The sequence below is a fragment of the Aspergillus oryzae genome, chromosome 4 (genome assembly GCF_000184455.2).
Source record: "Aspergillus oryzae RIB40 DNA, chromosome 4".
Lineage (NCBI taxonomy): Eukaryota > Fungi > Ascomycota > Eurotiomycetes > Eurotiales > Aspergillaceae > Aspergillus > Aspergillus oryzae.
The window spans coordinates 3,693,216-3,711,819 of NC_036438.1; the positions used below are offsets into that span (position 1 = coordinate 3,693,216).

Sequence of the window (18,604 nt, forward strand, 5' to 3'; positions counted from 1 at the left end):
CACGTCAATCGAACCCGTTGGTACTGAATTTCCCAGACAAGTATGAATGTAAATAGCGAGAAATAAGACGACGGGGGAAAGAAATTTCAAAAAATGGAGCAATCGTCATAGATGCCCCCACATGATAAGCTCCCCGGAATCTGAGGGTTTCCCGGTCACGTGTCCGGCATTTGGACGTGAGTTTCGTCAAGTGCCCGCTCAAGGATGATTACAGGTTATCTCACTTGGCTCTCATATCTGAAGTGGTCTGTTCATCGCAACAGTCAAAGCCCTAGCCAACGGTGGACCAGGAAATATGATCATTCTTAGCAAAGGACTGAGCGAACATTGCACCGAACCCTTGTTCAACGAACTGGCGGATTGCGAGATTATCTTCCGTGAGAGAACCAGATGCGAAGCCTTGATAGGCACAGTCAAAGTATGGGAATAGACCTCTCTCTTTCATGACATCGGCGACTTTTATCCATTGTTCTTTGGCCGAGTCGACTCCTGTCGGATTGTGTGCACAGGTGTGGAGCAGGATAATACTGCCTTTAGGGGGGCTCAATCACAGATATCAGGCCGTCAAATCAAGCATGTTGGTCTCCTTGTTGAGATATGGGTATTTGTCGATTGGTAGATCAGGATTTGTGAAGACTTGTTTGTGGATCGCCAGCTTGGGGTGCAGATATATACTGCCGGGGCAGATCGATGGAGGAACTTTGAGAACAGGGCCCTCGAGGTGCATGACCCGTGTTGTAGAGATAGCTTGAAATGAGTGTATTGGAGTGGGGTGGCACGCATTTCTCCTCCTTCAAATCTGTCTCTAATAGATACTGGTGGCCATGTGTGGAGCCATGCGAACGTGAACTTCCGCGATACGATAGCGGTGATATAGGGCTTTGGTGGTGGGTTTTCGGGAAACCCGGAAGTCTTTTACAAACTCCGCTCACGTGAGCTCCATAAGCGTCGCGGCTGTTGGTCGGCATTGAAGGCTTCCCCACAGTTTTCCTATTCGGCTCTTATCTGAGCCCGGAACCTTTTTTTGGAGACCGCGGAATCTCTTCTCCCCTCCTATCACGTATTAGCGCTTAACAACGTTAGAATCATCTTTGAAGGCAAATATATGTCCGGGGAGCAGCAGCGCAGTCGGCAAGCCTGTGAGCCCTGCAGGTACGGTCTGCATTTCCTTGACAAAAGCTATGCTAACTCTACCTAACCAGGCGTAAAAAGTCCAAATGCACGGCTGAGAGACCAGTGTGCTCATTTTGCCAACGGCTAAATCTGCAATGTGTCTATCTTCCAAGGGAACAAGCCAGAGCGGATGGACACACAAGCAAGGTGACAAAGACGTGAGCTACTTCCGAGACTTCCAGTATTGTTAAAGACGCTGTCTCATGAAAGGAAAATACAGAAAGTCTTCCAAAGACCGTTTCCGAAAGCTTGAGTCACAGGTCAACGATATTTACCATATCTTGAAGTATGTTGAATGACTCTAGAGCAGTGGTTCACTTCGTACTACTAGAAATACGCTTACATTGAAGTTCTCTCGCCAATCGCAACGATGCCGCGACACCTGAAGCTTCTATTGAAGCTTCTACAGCCCGGAGCGGAGAGTCACTGGAAGGCTATTCCACTGAGGTCCCAAACATGCTCTCACGCGTAGGAGGCTTGGGTAGAAGTCCATGTTTTGCACCATCACAGTAGGTCTCCAATGCCTATCACGAATACTTGCTGTCATACATTGTGTATGAAGCCAATTGAGCTAAGTTCCCCTAGCCTCGAACCCCCGGTGCACGTTTTGGATCATCTCGTGGAAGTATACCGCACCAGAATACATCTCCAACCATTGCCATTATTTAACCTTGAGGGCCTACGGGATCGCTTGGCAAACTCCCCCCGATTTCTTCTTCACAGCTTCCTAGCTCTTTCCTTGAATTTTGGGAGCCATGGATTTTTTAGAGGCCGGGAACAGGAGGCTGTCCAGTTTTATACTCGATCCGCACAAGATGGCACTATGGAATTGGCTGTGGAAGGCATCTCGAAGGTCGAGGTTATAGAGTCACTATGTCTACTAGCTGTGAAGGACTTAATTGGTAAATCATGGGTCACTATATCATATCCAAGTTGATCAAGCTAATTTATTAACCCAGGTCAAAGGCCAGCCCGTGCTTGGATGACCATTGGAACTGCGTCTCGGCTGGATACTTTGCGCAGGTTAACAGGCCATCATACATCTGCTGCGCAGACCGAGGATAGGAGCGCTCGATGTCATTGGTCTGTGTTCATACTCGAAAAGGCCTTTTCTCCCCATGTGCTGGATCTTTCGTCATCTCAAGACACGCCTGATTATCCCCTGAGTGCTCCCTTGCCATCCACACTGCCAACCTACAGGGACGAAAACTGTCCTCCTGATTTACATGTCTCAGAAGAGGTCAACAAGGACCTTGGCATCAATGCTTATCACATAAAGATCGTCTCAGTATGGGGCGACCTTACGCGATATTTACATGGAATACGATCCGGTAACATTGAAACGCCTTGGTTGCCCGAGTCAACACACACAAAGCTCAGTGTAAGGTTGTACGAGTGCGATGCCGAACTGCCGCAAAGACACCTTCTTAGGAATGTTTGCTTCTACAAGCGATCGATAGCTGAGATCATGCAGGAACAGGAATACTGGAGTCCCTGGCTGGCGATGCAAATGCTCTCTCATGCATCACCAGCCATCCTAAACCATCCTTTTGTTCACTTGGTCGCTATGCGTGGTAGTAGAGGTATGCCTCAGTCACGTTTGTTTCTCCAGCAGACCGTGGATCTAGCATTATTTCATTCTGGTTGGGTGTTTCAGTTTATACAGTTTTGCGAAAACCTTCAATATGAGATCAACGACCCATTAATCGGGCACGCAGTCGCAGCGACAGCTACTATACCATGGCTCTTTCAGTTTGCTAGAGACCCTAAAGTCTCAAAGAAAGCGCATGACGACCTTGGCAGGTGTGAAAGGTTTTTGAGCCGTATTTCGTCCACCTGGCCACATATTTCGCGAAAGGTATGTTTCAGGGCGGGCAAAACCACCCACAATCTGCTGAACGTGTTACCTCTCTCTCATCAATTTCTTCTCAGAGCTGTAGTTAAATTTCATCGCATAGCTCGAGATCCTCCAACACCTCCAATACGTCGCGAAGGAAAAGCTCCAGGAAGTACCGCGCGGTAGTACAATGATATCCTTCCAACCTCAGATGTTCTGGGAGCTCCTCGATGCCAAGGTCTGCCAAGTGCCACAAGGCGACCCTACCTCGCAATGTGGTACTTCCCGGGTTTCGAATGTACCAGACGCCAGGATGCGGGTTACCACTCATTTCGTTCACCCGCTGTTAGATGAGCAAGTTGAACAGCCACACCCTCCCAACCCCGCGGGCAATGCTATGTACTCGTTTCCGCCAAGTTCCGATGATCTTGAACAAGTCTGCCTGGATGAGATATTCGCTCACTTCCCACGCGATGAGTTCTACTGACTGCAGAGCTAAACTCGGAATTATGACCGCCTTCCTTTACGATTTCTTTGCTGCCATGATGACAGATACCCTACGTTGTTGTTCCTTTCTTCTTGTGTTGTAGTCAACCTTGAGCTGAACCGGTGTATGGGTTAAATTATTTTGATTCTTTTGGACGAATATCTTACCGCGAATGCAGACCAAATGCTGGTGCCGCATTCCAGCTTCTATTATAACACAAACATTTGCCATGGACGGGAGGTCGGTTAAGAAAACAGCACATTTCCAGTACAACTGATAGCCACAAGGGAGAATACCGGGTAGGGTTCTTTTTCCTAGTTTAGTTTAAACGAAACAGGCCCAGTTACCCCTAGTCTACTCCATCTGTCACTTTCTGCCTTCCCCTCATAGTAGAGCTAAGCATATCTCTGAGGGTAGCTAACTGAGTGGTAGTGATGTTTGGTATTAGCCTTGGAATGGAGCTACTCTCAGGAACTGAGCCTTGCTATTGGCTGGACTTTACCATAAGTAACAAACTGATAGTGCTAATCTTTCTCCATCAAGACATACATTCGGATTGAATGGAAACTAAAGCCACTGAAGAGTATTTACCGCTTCCAGGGTGCCTGAAACTGCTGTCTCGTCGCCACTATTCGGTCCAACGATATCAGCACCATAGCCTAGCATTTGAGCGACATTCAGCCGATCTGAGGGGTCCACACAACGCCCCATAGCCTTTCCCCCTAGTTAGCATTTATACTGAGTCCTCAGGCACCAAGCTACCTGTTTTGGTAGGGTATTCCACAGCTTGCTCAACAAGCGGGGCGATCAAATTGCCAAAGCGCAAGGCACGCTTGGTTCTTGGTGATGGCCGAGACGCCGGTTCTCGCCGCCAAATAATCCTCAGCAGAAGCTAAAACTCGCCAAGGACATTTTTCTCTCCAGATGACAGTACTAGTTTACACTGCAGTTAATGAGGACGCGGCGCTGCTTAATATAGCAGTGAGGGAAGCTCCCCTCTATAGTGGAGTATCGGGTGTCCATCCGATGGTTCCCCACACCCGGGGATGCACCCGGGGTTTTTTCCCCTCATCGGGATAAAGCACGCGGGACCTGACACTTCTTGCACAATATCCCGGGTATGCCTCCGAGTTGTATACTATATTTAAGGTATACCTGGTTCTTGAGTATTGTTCAACATTGTCTCTGTCTATTACGAAAATAAATCAAAAGTGAGTCCCTCTTTACGTCTTTAGACCAATCAATGCAGACAAACAGTCACTAATAACTGTGGTATAGTGTCTAGTGACCTCGTCCCTCTTACCGTTATCAAAGGCGCCGGCCACGAGTTCATCCCCCTTCCCAAGGGCGAAAACGCAACTACAGCCGACTTCCATTCCATCCGCACCCAGACCGAATCCCCCGCTTACTTCACCTCCGGATTCTATAAGATTGAGGCTGGCCCTCAACGACCCGCTCACTACACCTTCGAGGAGACGAAGTATGTTCTGAGTGGTCAGATTGACGTTTTGGTAAATCCTTCTTAGCCATATCAAAAGCTGCATGTCCAATCGTGCGCTTCATACTCTCATCTTCTTGGATAATACTAACAATAGCGCTTCCAATTCATAGGACGAGGCTACCGGCATCACCCACCACCTAGTTCCAGGCGACTTTGCTTTCTTCCACGTTGGATCCAAGGTCAAGGTTAGTTGCGACTCTCTTTACCTAGATCTACGATATTTCACACGCAGCGAGTCATTGACTGACACAACCCTACTTTCTCTAGTTCTCGACCAAGTCCCAAGGCTTTGCCTTCTACGCCGTTACTCGGCCTGTTCGAGCTCCCCACCCCAACCTCCAGGGTCGCGAGGAGAGCAAGTCCAAGTTGTAAAAAGTCAAGGAGACACGATATCCCTCCTGTCTATGTCTAGTATGAATTTATAGATGAATAGATGCTCGTAAATATGACTTCTATCGCTCACCGTATTACTTGAGTAGTAGCGCCGCCTACGAGTAATAAAAGAGCACGCGGACAAGGTAAAGTCAAATGCGCCAAGCCTGACAATTGATGGGTTATGTTAGTAGCTGTTGTGTCATGGGTTTATTTTGGATGAAGTTAGAAGACAAGATGATCATATCAGATATTAGATCGGATTGCTTCATTTCAGCCCATGTTTTCTCTGTTTCCGTCATTACATTCTCAAGCGTATTTCCATGGGGCCTCCGCGCTTTGTCCTCGATTTCTTTTTTTCTAGGCAGCGTGAAAAGGGCCTCGGTGCCTCCCGTAGGAAAGTAAGGCTTCATTTTCCATCTGATCTGACGTTCCGTCAAGAAACGTGGGAATAGGGCTCCTCAATAATTGGGACATGATTAGGGCTATGACTATGTAGATCAAGAATTGAACTACTAAATACTCAGCGGGTCTGACACCTGACCGAGATTTGCTTAAAGCGCGGCAGGTAATATAGCAACGCCCCATTGGATAAGGACAAGGATTAAAATAACGGTTCCTGGCGCTATTGATCGACTAGTTCACAAACAGTAATCATTCGGCCCCCACGTCCTCAAACAACGTGCAAGCGAGCATATCAAAAACCACGATGTAACCATAACGGGGACCAGGGTCTCTTCAATTAGGGTTTAACACCATGTTATAAGGTGGGTAAGACCCAGTTTGTCAGAGTGAAAGTCTTTCCTCTTCTCGTTCGTGTCGCTCCTTCGGAAATCCTTCAAACTTAAACTTTTCATTCGTTTCTATTGATCAACGTTGAACATACATCACACAATGCGTGCTCAAGCCCTACTTTCATTTGCCATCATGGCTTCTACTGCTACGGCCATCGCCAATGAAACTGCCACCATCATATTCACCGAAATGGACAGCGTCGATCTAGTGGGAAAGGTCATTGGCACTGTACATGAACCCAGCCTTATCCATGCCACCAGACAAAGCTCCAACTAAAATCTACAGGACGGTCCCTTAACCACATACGTAATCAATTGCAACCCGAAGCCCCCCAATCAAAATTTCTACCAGGTTGGAGATTGTGTCAGCTCATCACACGGCTGGACCGTCACCGCTGGTCCATCCACCATGCGTGTTGCCTTTGATGACCCGGAAGCGTGAGTTTCCATGAACTGACTCCCAGTAAAGCCCTAGTGGCAGGGTGCTCAACTTGAACAGTACCATGATAGAGGCATGCACTCTCCACGACTCCACCTCCCTCAACTGCGACATAACTATGGATTATGGTTCTTCTACCGATGTAGAGTCCGATGGTGGCACCACCGCCCCAGCCAGTGACTTCTATCGGACCGTGACCATCACCGGCACTGAGATCGCTTCCGGATCCGCTTCTGCACAGACTTCTCCTACCGCCGGTCGTGCTACTGCTACGACTACTGGCACCGCGTCTGCCACTGCCGCCGCTGGGGAGTCGGGGAGTGGGGCGCAGAAAGCGGCAGCGAATACAGCATCCTCAACAGCAGGAGCTAGCCAGAGCACCAATGCGGCTATGGCGCAGGTGACAGGCAATGCTAGGTGGGCTGTTAGTGGCGCTGCAGCCATGGCAGCGATCGCTATGGTTTTAGAGTGAATCGCAATACTACAGGTTGCGCTGTAATATTAAGTTTATACGTTCGACTTAGGTGTATATACTCCCGATGGCTTGTGCTGATTCCGTGAGCCTCCCTAGCTATGAATCTTTTGTACATGGGTCCGAAACTTACGAGCTGCATATCTACCTGTATATAATATATTCTATAACTTAGAGACAGCTGTCTTCCATATTGCATCCAGCATTAGGTCTATACATTGCCCCAGTCAGTACATGCTTCGAACTGCTACGATCGACTTGAAAACCATGTCTGACAATTGGATATACAACCGTAGCGTATGTATTTGAACTAATGGGATTGTGGACTGTGTATAGCCAATTCTATTTCGTATGATGGATCCCTTTTCATTTAATCTAACTAAGGTGGATATAACTTGAAGGCTAACGATTGCGTCTCGGGTAAGGATCACCATCACTATCCTACGTGCTTAAGGCCCAGGCTGGCCATCAAGCAGCTCATAGAGTTCTACAGAACTCTTGGTACATACTGAAAGAAATTCCTAATTGGCTTTGGCTATCCGGGGAAATTTTAGCGAGCAGAAAATATCCCTACGCTGAGGTGGACCGCTCGGTCGATCGGTATATTGACCCTCTTTAAATCAGCCCCCAAATCTCCGATTATGTATGTCATCCCAGGACTTTCTACAATCAATCTACTTCGCGTGTCAATCTACCGATTGTGGAGCCATGTCAGAGAGAAACATGGTATCAAATATTGAATTTGGTGCACTACACCTAGAGTCGGACCTCAGCAAAGCCATCATTGCATGGGATGGTCAAATCGACACGCGAAATCCAAGGAGAGAACCCGCCATGACTAGCAGAGAGCCCTGCGCTCAGATGAATCGCAAAGCCCGAGGATTGGTATCAGCGAAAGTATCATCCACAATTTTGTCTACCGACTTGACATAGATAGTCCCTTCCGATGAATATATTCCACCTCTCCCAACCACTGAGGCTAATATGCAGTTATCAACAATCCACGCAAACCAGCTTGCATTAGACCCTTCTGCTTGGATAACATCCTTGTTTGGCAGGATTTATCTGATAGGTTCAATATAGATACTAGACTTCTATAATTATTCGGAGTGATCCAAAGCTGATTCCTATCTTATCACCCATGCCGTCCGACGTATACTGCCAAAGATTATAATCAGAGATGAAATGTTGGAAAATAGAGCTGAGCATTCTGCATCTGGTCGTTGTGGTCTGTAACCTTGGTGAGGCCCCGTCTAAAGGAACGGATGCTACACAAAACTATGGTTTGTTAGCATCCAATATGTCGCATCTCTTCCCACTACTTTGATTCAAACCATGGTACTTGGCCGCATGACGTAAAATAGACCCGCTCTGGATCAAGATTAGTCTAAAGCTTGTGATAGGGGGTTACCTTTGTAAAAGACAGGTGTCATGGTAATACTATGGGCGAATATCAGTCAAGGTATCCTGCTCAGCCTCACCCCTTGCCTTTTTGGGAAGACTTATAGCACCCTGCAGATTATCCACTGTGTAAATCAACAAGAATTAATGACGCTTTGCATCTTACTCGTGGTTCAGTAGTGATATACGTGTCTTTCTGTTTGACTACCCTACATTGCTATGCAGGCCTAGACCCACCCCCCTGAGGACTTGCGTTATCCTCCTAGAAATTGATCTGCCTAGCATATGGACTCATAGTTATGTTAGTTCCAGAAATCGCTGCTGGAATTGAATCCCTGCTCACTAGTGCCAACAGAGAAAAACTGGAATGAACCAATGAGTAAATGCTACGTACAAAGAATGTATTTAACACCTATGATGTATGAATCGACTGTGTCCATATCTAGGGATATTTCTGCTCAGATGCAAACCTCGTCTCACTTCTGACAACCTAATCCCTCTTTTACCGGTATTTATACATCGTATCCCAAAGTCAAGTACGTCAGGTCCGACGTCCTATCCACTCTACCTGCAAAATATTAACCTCACCTCTAATAGAGGAAGACCATATCCCACCATGAGACTCTCCCTCAACCTTCTACTGATCGTCGGATCTGCCGCAGTCGCCCGGGCTGCTCTGGTCCCGGTCCCGGGGGCTAGCGAAGAACTTTGCGGACGTCTTGGAGTCATGTATTACGATCCTGATAATCTCCCCGAGGGTGTGGAGGTGCATGAGATACGGAAGTGTGCCGGACATCCCATGGGTCGCGAGAACTATTGGGGCTTGGGTGATTATCTGCCGAGGTGGTTTCCTTAGGTATTCTTTCAAAGATAACATGGTCCAATGAACGGTCTATGATATGGGTCTGAGACACCGGATCTCAATGGTTGCCTATAGACCGTAGGAAGGATACTTCATGTACATGTCACTGGCTACTAGTCACTCATTGCATTTCAGTAGTAACCCCCGAAATAGATAAGAAAGCATGGTCGTGCAGTATTAGTATATTTAGGAAAAGGTCATTAATCATTACCAACACACTTGCGTTGAGTCATCTTACTCAACCGGCCTCCTTCCCCACACAACATGAAACTTCCCATAGATATGCACCCTAGGATCTCTCAACTCATTCCGCACAGAGGCCAAGAAAACTGCTACCTCCACCGGGGACCAGCCGAGAACCCTTGTACAAAGCGCAAGAGCATACGACTCAAGACTCATAACCATGACTTCGCGATGGAACCGACCGGCTTCTTTTAATCGCTTTTCTTTAGCCCAGGGACCCATCGGGAACTACAGAAATTAAGTTAATACCCGATAGATTAACGGAGTATTAAACCAGAGGGAGAGCGAAAGTAGAAAAAACCTACCTTGTAGATCTTTTCCTTCACATCGGTGAACCCTGCGTCTATCATATTTCTCTGATGGTCGGCCGCCACCTTCATTGGCCGGTTAAACCTCGAGCTTGCCTCAATCAACAGTCTGAACCACTCGCCCAGTGAGGGCGCCAGATCGAGTGTGTCATCGTCAGAGAAATGTTCCATCTCAAAGTCGGATAGTTCCAACCATCCACCTGGCTTCATGTGTGAATATGCCTGGCGCAGCAGTTTCGGCCAGTCGGCGATCGAACCGGCAAGGTCGCATGCACGGATGAAGTCGAAGTAATCTCGTTTGAAAGTCCAGTCGGCTTCGACGTCGTCGACGAAGAATTCGAGGTTCGGAGGGACCCAGGCGGGTTGGATGGGGCTGAGATCGGTGCCGATTACTCGGGCGTTGGGGTGTGTGTCTGCGAAGTCGATGGCCCAGATACCTTTATTATTATTTGGTCAGCCATGAGCGAGCGGGTTTCCTGGAATAGATACGGCATGTGCCATACCTGTTCCGGTGCCAATGTCGAAAACGTTCTCAACATCCTCTGGGATCGGGGCGTGAAAGAGATCTCCACTGAAATGCAGATTGCGAACGTGGTGTAATAGGTCCTCGCGATCTTGCTCTTGTTCGTCGTTTGGCAGCACACACTGCCCTTCGCGGTAGGAGTGGTATCGACGGCCATTCTCGTACTTGTAGTTTCTCACTTCGGAAAGCAGGGACGTGGCGTAACTTTGGGTGCCGGTGCTGCCAAGCGCGGAATCCGTCGGTGAGAAATCCTCCTCATCCTCCTCTTCCGCAACTTCTAACAGCGGGAGATCATCCTCAGGTCGCAGAACACTGAGTTTAGGGGGTGATGAGGTTGTGTTCGCAGCGGTGGGCTGTTCGGCCATATTGATGGGTGAGGTCGTTGGTTTCCGTAGACTGGGAGAAGTCGCTTGGTTATGGCCTCAGGACTACATGTTGATGTAGGCTCCTGAGGGGAAGGCAGGGTCTGTCCGCCAACTCCTGCCTTTAATCACTAGACGAGATAGGTATGGAGTGATGCTGGCGGACGAACTTGGCTAGCTGGATAACGGTGAACGTTGCCTATCTAGGTTAAGCGTGAAGGGGTGGACATAAAGCGACCACCAAATTCTATGTGCTTTTATAGGAAACCATTGTCTTGGCAACTTGCATAACACTAAATCATGTATCTGATTTCATTAAAAGCGGGATTTCGGGATTTGTTGTCAGCCATGACCCTCCGATAAAGTTTAACAGGATTCCGCTGTCACATACTAATCGCCCGCAATTGTTTGTTATTGAACAGTATAAGCAAGGCTACCTCAAGCTGGGGGAATCCTAGCGTAGCACCGAGGATTAAGGCAACTATGCAGTAATCCAAATGTGGTCTGAAATCGACCTTGCGTCGCGCTCGCCGTGATATAGACATGGCTGGAAAGGGGCTAGTCTACCCGCGGCCCGGGATCCCGGGCTTGGCAGTCCATGACTGGCGCCACGTGGACAGAAGGGGAACTTGCTTATAAAGGTTTAAAACACTGACTGGCCATTCACGCCTTAGGCACCAGTAGTAGTCATGTGGCCGGCCCGTCCCATTTCCCCGCTCTGTGCGTGCGATGCCGGCAATATTAATTGCGTCGGATAACCTGATCGGTATTTTTGAGATGAGGGATCGCTCGTCGGACGAAAGACACGGCCATCATGGACAACTCTTGTTACACTTGTCGCCGCAGACGCATCGAATGCGAGATGTCCGAGCCACCTTGCAAGAAATGTAAAAAGGCCGGACTGGAATGCTATATAAAAAGGCCTCTCCGGTGGGTCGAAGGTGCAGCCTTTAGGGCTAAGAAGAAAGCTTCTTCGACAAAGGATGCATCCGTCTCTGCCACAAAGTTCGCCCTAAACGCAACCAGGAGAGATGGTTCATGCGCCAGGGATATAAATAATTGCGAGTCAATAGCCAATGGTGATGCTGTGGTGTATGGTGGGGATGTCCTTGGTGAGAATAGATCTGGAGCGATATTGGGGATCATTATCGATATATATATTCGACTAACGATGCCAATCTGATGACTCAGAGCCTCGTAATAATTTTGTCGACGATGTGCCAGTAAATCCGGATGACCCTTACGCTTCAAACTTAGACAAGGTTTCTAAATATTACATATACTATTGTGAGCATGCTGCTATTCTACCTGGTGCATCAATTTATCTTGAGTAAGCTTTAACTCAATATCCAGATAGCAAATGTGTATGCAAGCTGTTCGTCATGTATGACAGCAAGAGGAACCCTTTAAGAAATCTAATACCCGCTGCATTGAGCAACTCGGTGTTATTAACGTCTATTATTGCGCTCTCATCACGCCATATGGCTAATGGAGACCAATCGTTCTATGAACTGGGAACATCAACCCTTCCCGCATTAACTGACGCGCACTACAATGCTCTTTGGTTCAAATATAAAGCTATACAATCGCTATCGCATGCTCTGAACGATGCAAATTCCTATAAACAGGATACACTGGTCGCGGGCGCATTTCTACTGATTTTTTTGGATCTCTTGGAGTCTGGGAGTGACAAGTGGAACATTCATCTAGAAGGCGTCAAGAAATTGATTACTCAGATTCAACCATCCATGGAATCACAAACAGGTACTGAGCAGGGTCTTGGGGATACTGTCGAAGGGATACGTAAGTTTATCATAAGACAGATCTACTTGTACGTGCCAATGAAAAATCCCCGCTTTATATACGTTCCTTGCTAACCATCCTCATGTTCAGAATTGACACACTCGGGGCGACATATACACGTCCTCGGCTGTTATCTAACACGCCCTACCAGGGGCCGACAACACCCCTTCAGATGCGTCTTGATCAGTCCTATATAGGGTGTCCAGAGTTTCTATTAGATGCTCTGCGATCTTTCTCAATATGCAGGGACATGCTGGCAGGTTCACATCCCCTCGACAAGGGCCTGCAATTATATATTGAAAATGTCAGCACAGTACTTGACCTGACCCGAAGCTTTGACTGCCGAGCCTGGGCATCAGATATAGCACAACTACATACCCATTCTACACAGGATACAACTATGCTCTCAATGATGGCAGAGTCATATAAAGCCGGTGCACTCATATACGGCAGACGCGATTTAGATGCTCTTACTGGAAACATGACACCTCTCAGTGACTTGGTACGTGAATTGATTACTATCATCGAGGCCATGAGGTGCGACGAGGCTTTATTTAAATGTATACTCTGGCCTATGTTTGTGGCAGGCTTAGAATCGCGACAACAAGACCAACGGGACTTTGTCATTGGTTGTCTGGAGAAATTCTGGTTCGAGACGAAATGTATCAATGTGGTTAATGCCGCGAATATTCTGAAGAGGTTCTGGAGGATGGAAGATACCCAGCAGACATTGTCTTCGCAGTGGATATTCAACATCGGGCAATTTGGACGCGACTGGCTTCTTATATAGACTATGCGGCCACCCAAGCTATAATGAAAGGAAAATATACACACACTTGACTTGTGAGCCCAAACTATAGCATACATATCCTCTGACATTTGCTAGATTAACCTTCCAACACATGGAAGTCCCAGGCTGGAGGAGGGTACTTGCTTTACTTCAAGAAGCATGAGGTTCAATACCTGCCAACTTTTGCAGAACATCAGTCCTTTCAGGCAGATCACCTTGTCTGAGGTGTGCCATATTGCCTCGGAAAGAAGGGCACCCGTGGGGTTGGGAACTTCCTAGGAAGGATATAAAATTTCGTGGGGCTGTCTCTTACGGACATATGTCGGCGGAGCCACGGATTTGGCTTAGTAAATTAGAATGGCTGCAGACATCTAGCATCAGCGCCACATTTGTCATGGAATATGAAGGCGAGACCCGAGGAAAGCTGGTTGTGGTGATTGGTGCCCACAGCAGCCCCACACATATTTACTGCCCTTTCTGGAAAGATATGCCCCACTAGGGTTGGTGTATGTCATGCATTTCTGACTTCATTATCCGGTTCTTCAGATCACTGTTGGCGATCATTTATTACCAGAGGTTTATAAATATCAGTCATACCCCTCTGTCTCTGTCAAATGTTCATTCAAACAAGTGTTCTACAAGATAAACTCTAAGCTCATCAATTGATGTCTAACCTCAGAAGTATATCGAAACCTCTTCTTACCATGTCACCCACCAGAGCAGCTCAAGTCGAAGAATACGGTTGGACAGCGGTGTCCTGCGACCCTCAGCAGCGAGCTGCTACAAACCCACCTACCAAGCCTTCTGTTCCCCAGTTGGTCAAAGATACAACTCTTCCCGATACTCCTCTAGTCAAAGATGCCATAGAATATGTTAAGGCAGAGCTACCCGCTCACACTTTTAACCACAGCATGCGTGTCTACTATTATGGTACGAAGGTTTCTACCTCGTCTAAAACCATACGTTACTCCCCATCTAACTGTCAGCAGGCCTTGCAATCGCCAGACAACACTTCCCAGAATGGAAGTTCAGCGATGAAACCTGGCTTCTCACCTGCCTCTTCCACGACATCGGCACTATCGACAAGTACACCCAAGACGTCTTTATGTCCTTCGACATCTACGGTGGAATTGTCGCTCTGAACGTCCTCACGGAGAAAGGTGCCCCAGCACCCCAGGCTGAAAGTGTCGCAGAAGCCATCATCCGTCATCAGGATCCGGTGAAAGTTGGGACTATTCATTCCATCGGCTTACTTATTCAGCTTGCTACGCAGTTTGGTGAGTCCGTCAACTATAAAGTACGAGGAAGTTCATAGATTGCTAACAATCCCTTAGACAACCTTGGTGCCCACAAGGAGTATGTCCACCCTGATACTGTGGAAGATGTGAACCAGCATTATCCGCGTCGTCAGTGGTCGAAGTGCTTCTCGAGTAAGCTGAGGGAGGAAATTGGGCTCAAGCCTTGGTGCCATACTACTGCGGAGGGCGAGGGGTTCCCTATTGGGATCGAGAACAACACTTTGATGGAGCCTTATGATGGACGCTTCTAGATGCCCTATAATTAAACATGGCGTGGAACGTCTATACTAGTCGATGCACACGCAATACGCTGCTATGAATTTCAATGGATTAGCATATCTCCATTATATTCATATTGTAACACTATGTAGACTCACGGTCGCACAGAGCCAAAAGCTCGAGAAGATATCATTCCGATAGGGTTGAGGCGTAGTGAGAACATTTCTATTTGCCATCTAAATTGGGCTGCGTAGTGTCAGCCTCTGTGCGGCCTACCGACGATGATTCACAGGCTGTGCTCCTGGTGTGTAGAACGTGTGATACGATTATGACAAGGACATTGTTTGGATCCTGGAATATATTTACGACTTGTATTGCTAGGATTGCCAAGACATGCCTAAGCAACAGTAAGACTCACCTGTATTCTCTTTCATTAGCCTGGGTGGTTCCGATACCATCAGAAGCTGGCGCGTTAAGGGGCTGAGCGCTGTGCACAGTGCTCTAACTGCTGATGATAACCACTAATCATTTTAACATACAGACAAATGGAGACGGCGCAGTATCCGGGCCATACCAGGATATCTATTGGCCCACGCAAAGCTAGTGTCGTACAGGATGGTCTGGCCGTGTACAAGGGATGGTTTGCTAGAGACCCAAACCTGTCTTTGGTGGAGGTGCCCTCTTGGGCATCGTAGCCACCTCCTAACGTCGCATTACTCCTCACCAGCTGAGCTGGTTGGTACTACCGCAGTCCTCCGAGCGTCTATCGAGAGAATGGGATTCGAGATGTTTGGCTCTTGTGCGACAGAGACTCACTTCAGGCTGTTAATCTGGTTGTTCCCCTCACTCCCGCCCATTCGCGTCCTCCCAGCACGAGTTCATCCCTCCTTAACTTGCTGTCCAGGTCATTGAGGTGGTTATTCATCCTTAAATGCCCAACATAAACCACAGATCCAAACAAAACCAGGAGACGAGCTAGTCAAACGCAATGGAGCAATCGAAAGTGACCTGCTTCACACGGATGAGATCTAAAGTCCACCATATCTGCAATCGCAAGGGCAAGGAGAAGGAAAAGCAAGAATCCGAATTACCATCCTCTCTTGCGCCGGCCATCGTCGATCCCCAAGAACAGGCAGACAGCGAGCCTGCTGTGAAGCCTGCCATTATCGAGGTGCAAAGTATTGGTGAAGCTTCAGCTAGTGGAGCTATTCTGGATGAGTCAACGCTGCCCGAGCCTCTTTCTCTTCAGACATGCGGCGAAGATGATAATCGCGAACAGATCAAACCTGAGACTCCGGAACGACCCCAAAATGCTAAACGTGACTTGTGGCACGAGGCCTATGTAAGGCTGGCTCCCGAGCTTCAAGAGAACCTGAAAAGCCTTGGCTTTGATCAGCAGAGTCCTGAACCTGTGAAGCAGCGGATAGAAGGCGTCCTAGCTGAAGCCAAAAGGCAACGGGACAAATGTGAAGAGAAAGATTGGATCATCAAGGTTGGAGATCATGAGATCAAAGTTCGCGATACAGCGGTGCAGATAATCGGGTGGGTTACAAAGATCGGAGACCTTGCTGTTGGATTCGCTCAGCCAGCAGAAGGGCCCTGGTCCGTGATCAAGCTTCTTCTAGGTGTGAGTTCCCCACCATTGTAGCCAGTCCGACCAACAATAACTTCTGGCATTAGGGCATCGAAGTCTATGACAAAGAAAAGGGTGCCTTGCTTTCTATTGTAGAAAACGTTACCCGTGTGATATATTCCGGCCAGATTTACGAGTCTATCTACAAGTTGGATAAAGCCGGAGTGGAGCCTACTAGTCGACTCTATGATGTTCTGGTGGAGATTTACAACTTTATATTGGAGCTGGTGATCAAGTCAACCGACGTTTCCTCTAACACGGCTGTCCAATTTCTAAAATCTGTGTTCGATCCAGAAAAAGCATCAGATATGCTGTGTACCTTGAGAGACCACAAATCTAGGCTTGCGGATGCCGTTCGTGTATGTGAGGCTACGGCTCAGGCGAACCTGGATTCTCTCCTACGAATACAACTTGAGGATGCTCACATGGCACTAGTCGGTGTTACTCATCGAATTGAAAACGTAGTGCAGCGAATGGACGATCAAGAGCGGGACAAGCTACTTTCCTGGATATCAGACATAAAGTACGGCAATCACCATGACCACGTAGTGGAAAGAAGAACACCCGAAACCGGAACGTGGCTGATACGACATGAAACATTCCGCGAATGGAGGGATACGACTTCATCTGGCATACTGTGGCTTCGAGGATATCGTGAGTCCCAAATAGCCCTTTGCCTTGCCCAGAGACTGTTCTTCTGACTAGCCTTAGCTGGCACCGGTAAAACGTTCCTTACATCTCACGTCATTGACCACACCTCTGCAAATTCTACCTGCACTCAGAACCAGGGCTTTGCCTTCTTCTACTGTTACAGAGAAGAGGAATTACGGAGAAAGTCACTGCACGTGCTTCGATGCTTCGTTCGGCAGCTTGCTGGTCCCTTGAGCGACTGTCAATCGGTACGGATCAATCTTCAAGAGGCATGGAGGGCTGCCAAGGATAGGGGATCCGACCTAAACCTTGATGCATGTAAAGCCCAGTTACTTTCATCCTTCAACCTATACTCAAAGACTATCATTGTGCTAGATGCTTTAGATGAAGTTGCTGTCAATGAACGACGCCAATTGATACGAGTGCTTGATGAGCTTGTCTCACAGTCCACGAGCACGGTCAAAGTCTTCATTGCGAGTCGACCTGATGGAGATATTTCGTTCCAATTTGCGTCGAAGCTTAATGTGCAGATTAGGGCTGCAGACAACATGGAGGACATTGACAAATTCGTTACTAACAAGCTTGAGGAAATTACCGCTTTGGCAGACTTACCATCATACCTGAAGATTGACATTAGGAAGGCTCTTTTAAGTGGTTGTGACAATATGTAAAGCATCAACTATTTCTAAGCAACTATGCCACTAACATGAGTGGCTAGGTTTCAGTGGGCAGCTCTTCACCTCGCCCAGATTGAGCAGCTAGCTGGCGACGAAGATTCCATTTATTATGCTCTTAACCATCTTCCACGAGGATTGGAAAAGACATATGACCAGATCTACGGCCAAATACAACAGCTGGCACCGCCAACCAGGCAAAAAGTACAGAATGCCCTCATGTGGGTGATGTTCGCTAATCGCCCACTGAGGAGTGATGAACTTCTGGCTGCTATCCGCATGAATGTCGAGACGGGCGACATAAAGTTAACCAGCCATATCACTGAGAAGTCATTGTTATCATTCAGTCAAAGTCTCCTTGTAGTTGATTCCAAGAAGTATGTGTGGAGATTGTCCCATCTTTCTGTTGTTGAGTATTTCGAACGTCGCCAGACCTTGCTGGACCGACCGGCTCGCTTCAAGTGTGGCAGTGTTTGCTTGTCATTTCTCATCGAGGCTTATGGCAAATTGAATGACCATTCTGCTTCAGTTCATCCGAGCTCATCAGCGGTGACGGTATTCCCTGGTGACAAGCTGGACATCAACAACCCGTTCCACCAATATGCCAAGCAACATTGGCCTGTGCATTTTCGCAACAATGTGCCAGATGATCACTCGAAGAGAATATTAAAGAGATTCCTCGGTTCACCACAGGAAAGCAGCCCATACTTTCGACATTGGATATAATATATATTTAAGCACCAAGACTCCTTCGAATTACCG

The 18,604-nt window shown here is 47.7% G+C and overlaps 5 protein-coding genes across 5 annotated transcripts; 4 read left to right on the forward strand and 1 right to left on the reverse strand.

Moving 5' to 3' along the window:
* Positions 1-6,297: 6,297 nt before the first annotated feature.
* On the forward strand, positions 6,298-7,075 carry AO090102000310 (uncharacterized protein; the record flags this gene model as incomplete). The annotated part of the gene is made up of 3 exons (XM_001822459.3): positions 6,298-6,393; positions 6,451-6,602; positions 6,664-7,075. 3 exons carry the CDS (start codon positions 6,298-6,300, stop codon positions 7,073-7,075), a joined length of 660 nt encoding a protein of 219 aa, XP_001822511.3.
* Positions 7,076-9,572: 2,497 nt separating this feature from the next.
* On the reverse strand, positions 9,573-10,777 carry AO090102000309 (class I SAM-dependent methyltransferase; the record flags this gene model as incomplete). The annotated part of the gene is made up of 3 exons (XM_001822458.3): positions 9,573-9,809; positions 9,887-10,326; positions 10,393-10,777. The coding sequence occupies 3 exons, from the start codon at positions 10,775-10,777 to the stop codon at positions 9,573-9,575; spliced, it is 1,062 nt and encodes a 353-aa protein (XP_001822510.1).
* A 3,294-nt stretch (positions 10,778-14,071) lies between these two features.
* Positions 14,072-14,916, forward strand: AO090102000308 (cyanamide hydratase; the record flags this gene model as incomplete). The annotated part of the gene is made up of 3 exons (XM_001822457.3): positions 14,072-14,297; positions 14,357-14,644; positions 14,702-14,916. 3 exons carry the CDS (start codon positions 14,072-14,074, stop codon positions 14,914-14,916), a joined length of 729 nt encoding a protein of 242 aa, XP_001822509.3.
* A 956-nt stretch (positions 14,917-15,872) lies between these two features.
* Positions 15,873-17,839, forward strand: AO090102000307 (uncharacterized protein; the record flags this gene model as incomplete). Its single annotated transcript, XM_023236887.1, has 4 exons — positions 15,873-16,511; positions 16,565-17,171; positions 17,387-17,416; positions 17,544-17,839. The coding sequence occupies 4 exons, from the start codon at positions 15,873-15,875 to the stop codon at positions 17,837-17,839; spliced, it is 1,572 nt and encodes a 523-aa protein (XP_023091758.1).
* A 282-nt stretch (positions 17,840-18,121) lies between these two features.
* AO090102000306 (uncharacterized protein) lies at positions 18,122-18,568 on the forward strand (the record flags this gene model as incomplete). The annotated part of the gene is made up of 1 exon (XM_023236888.1): positions 18,122-18,568. The coding sequence occupies one exon, from the start codon at positions 18,122-18,124 to the stop codon at positions 18,566-18,568; it is 447 nt and encodes a 148-aa protein (XP_023091757.1).
* Between the last annotated feature and the right edge of the window lie 36 nt (positions 18,569-18,604).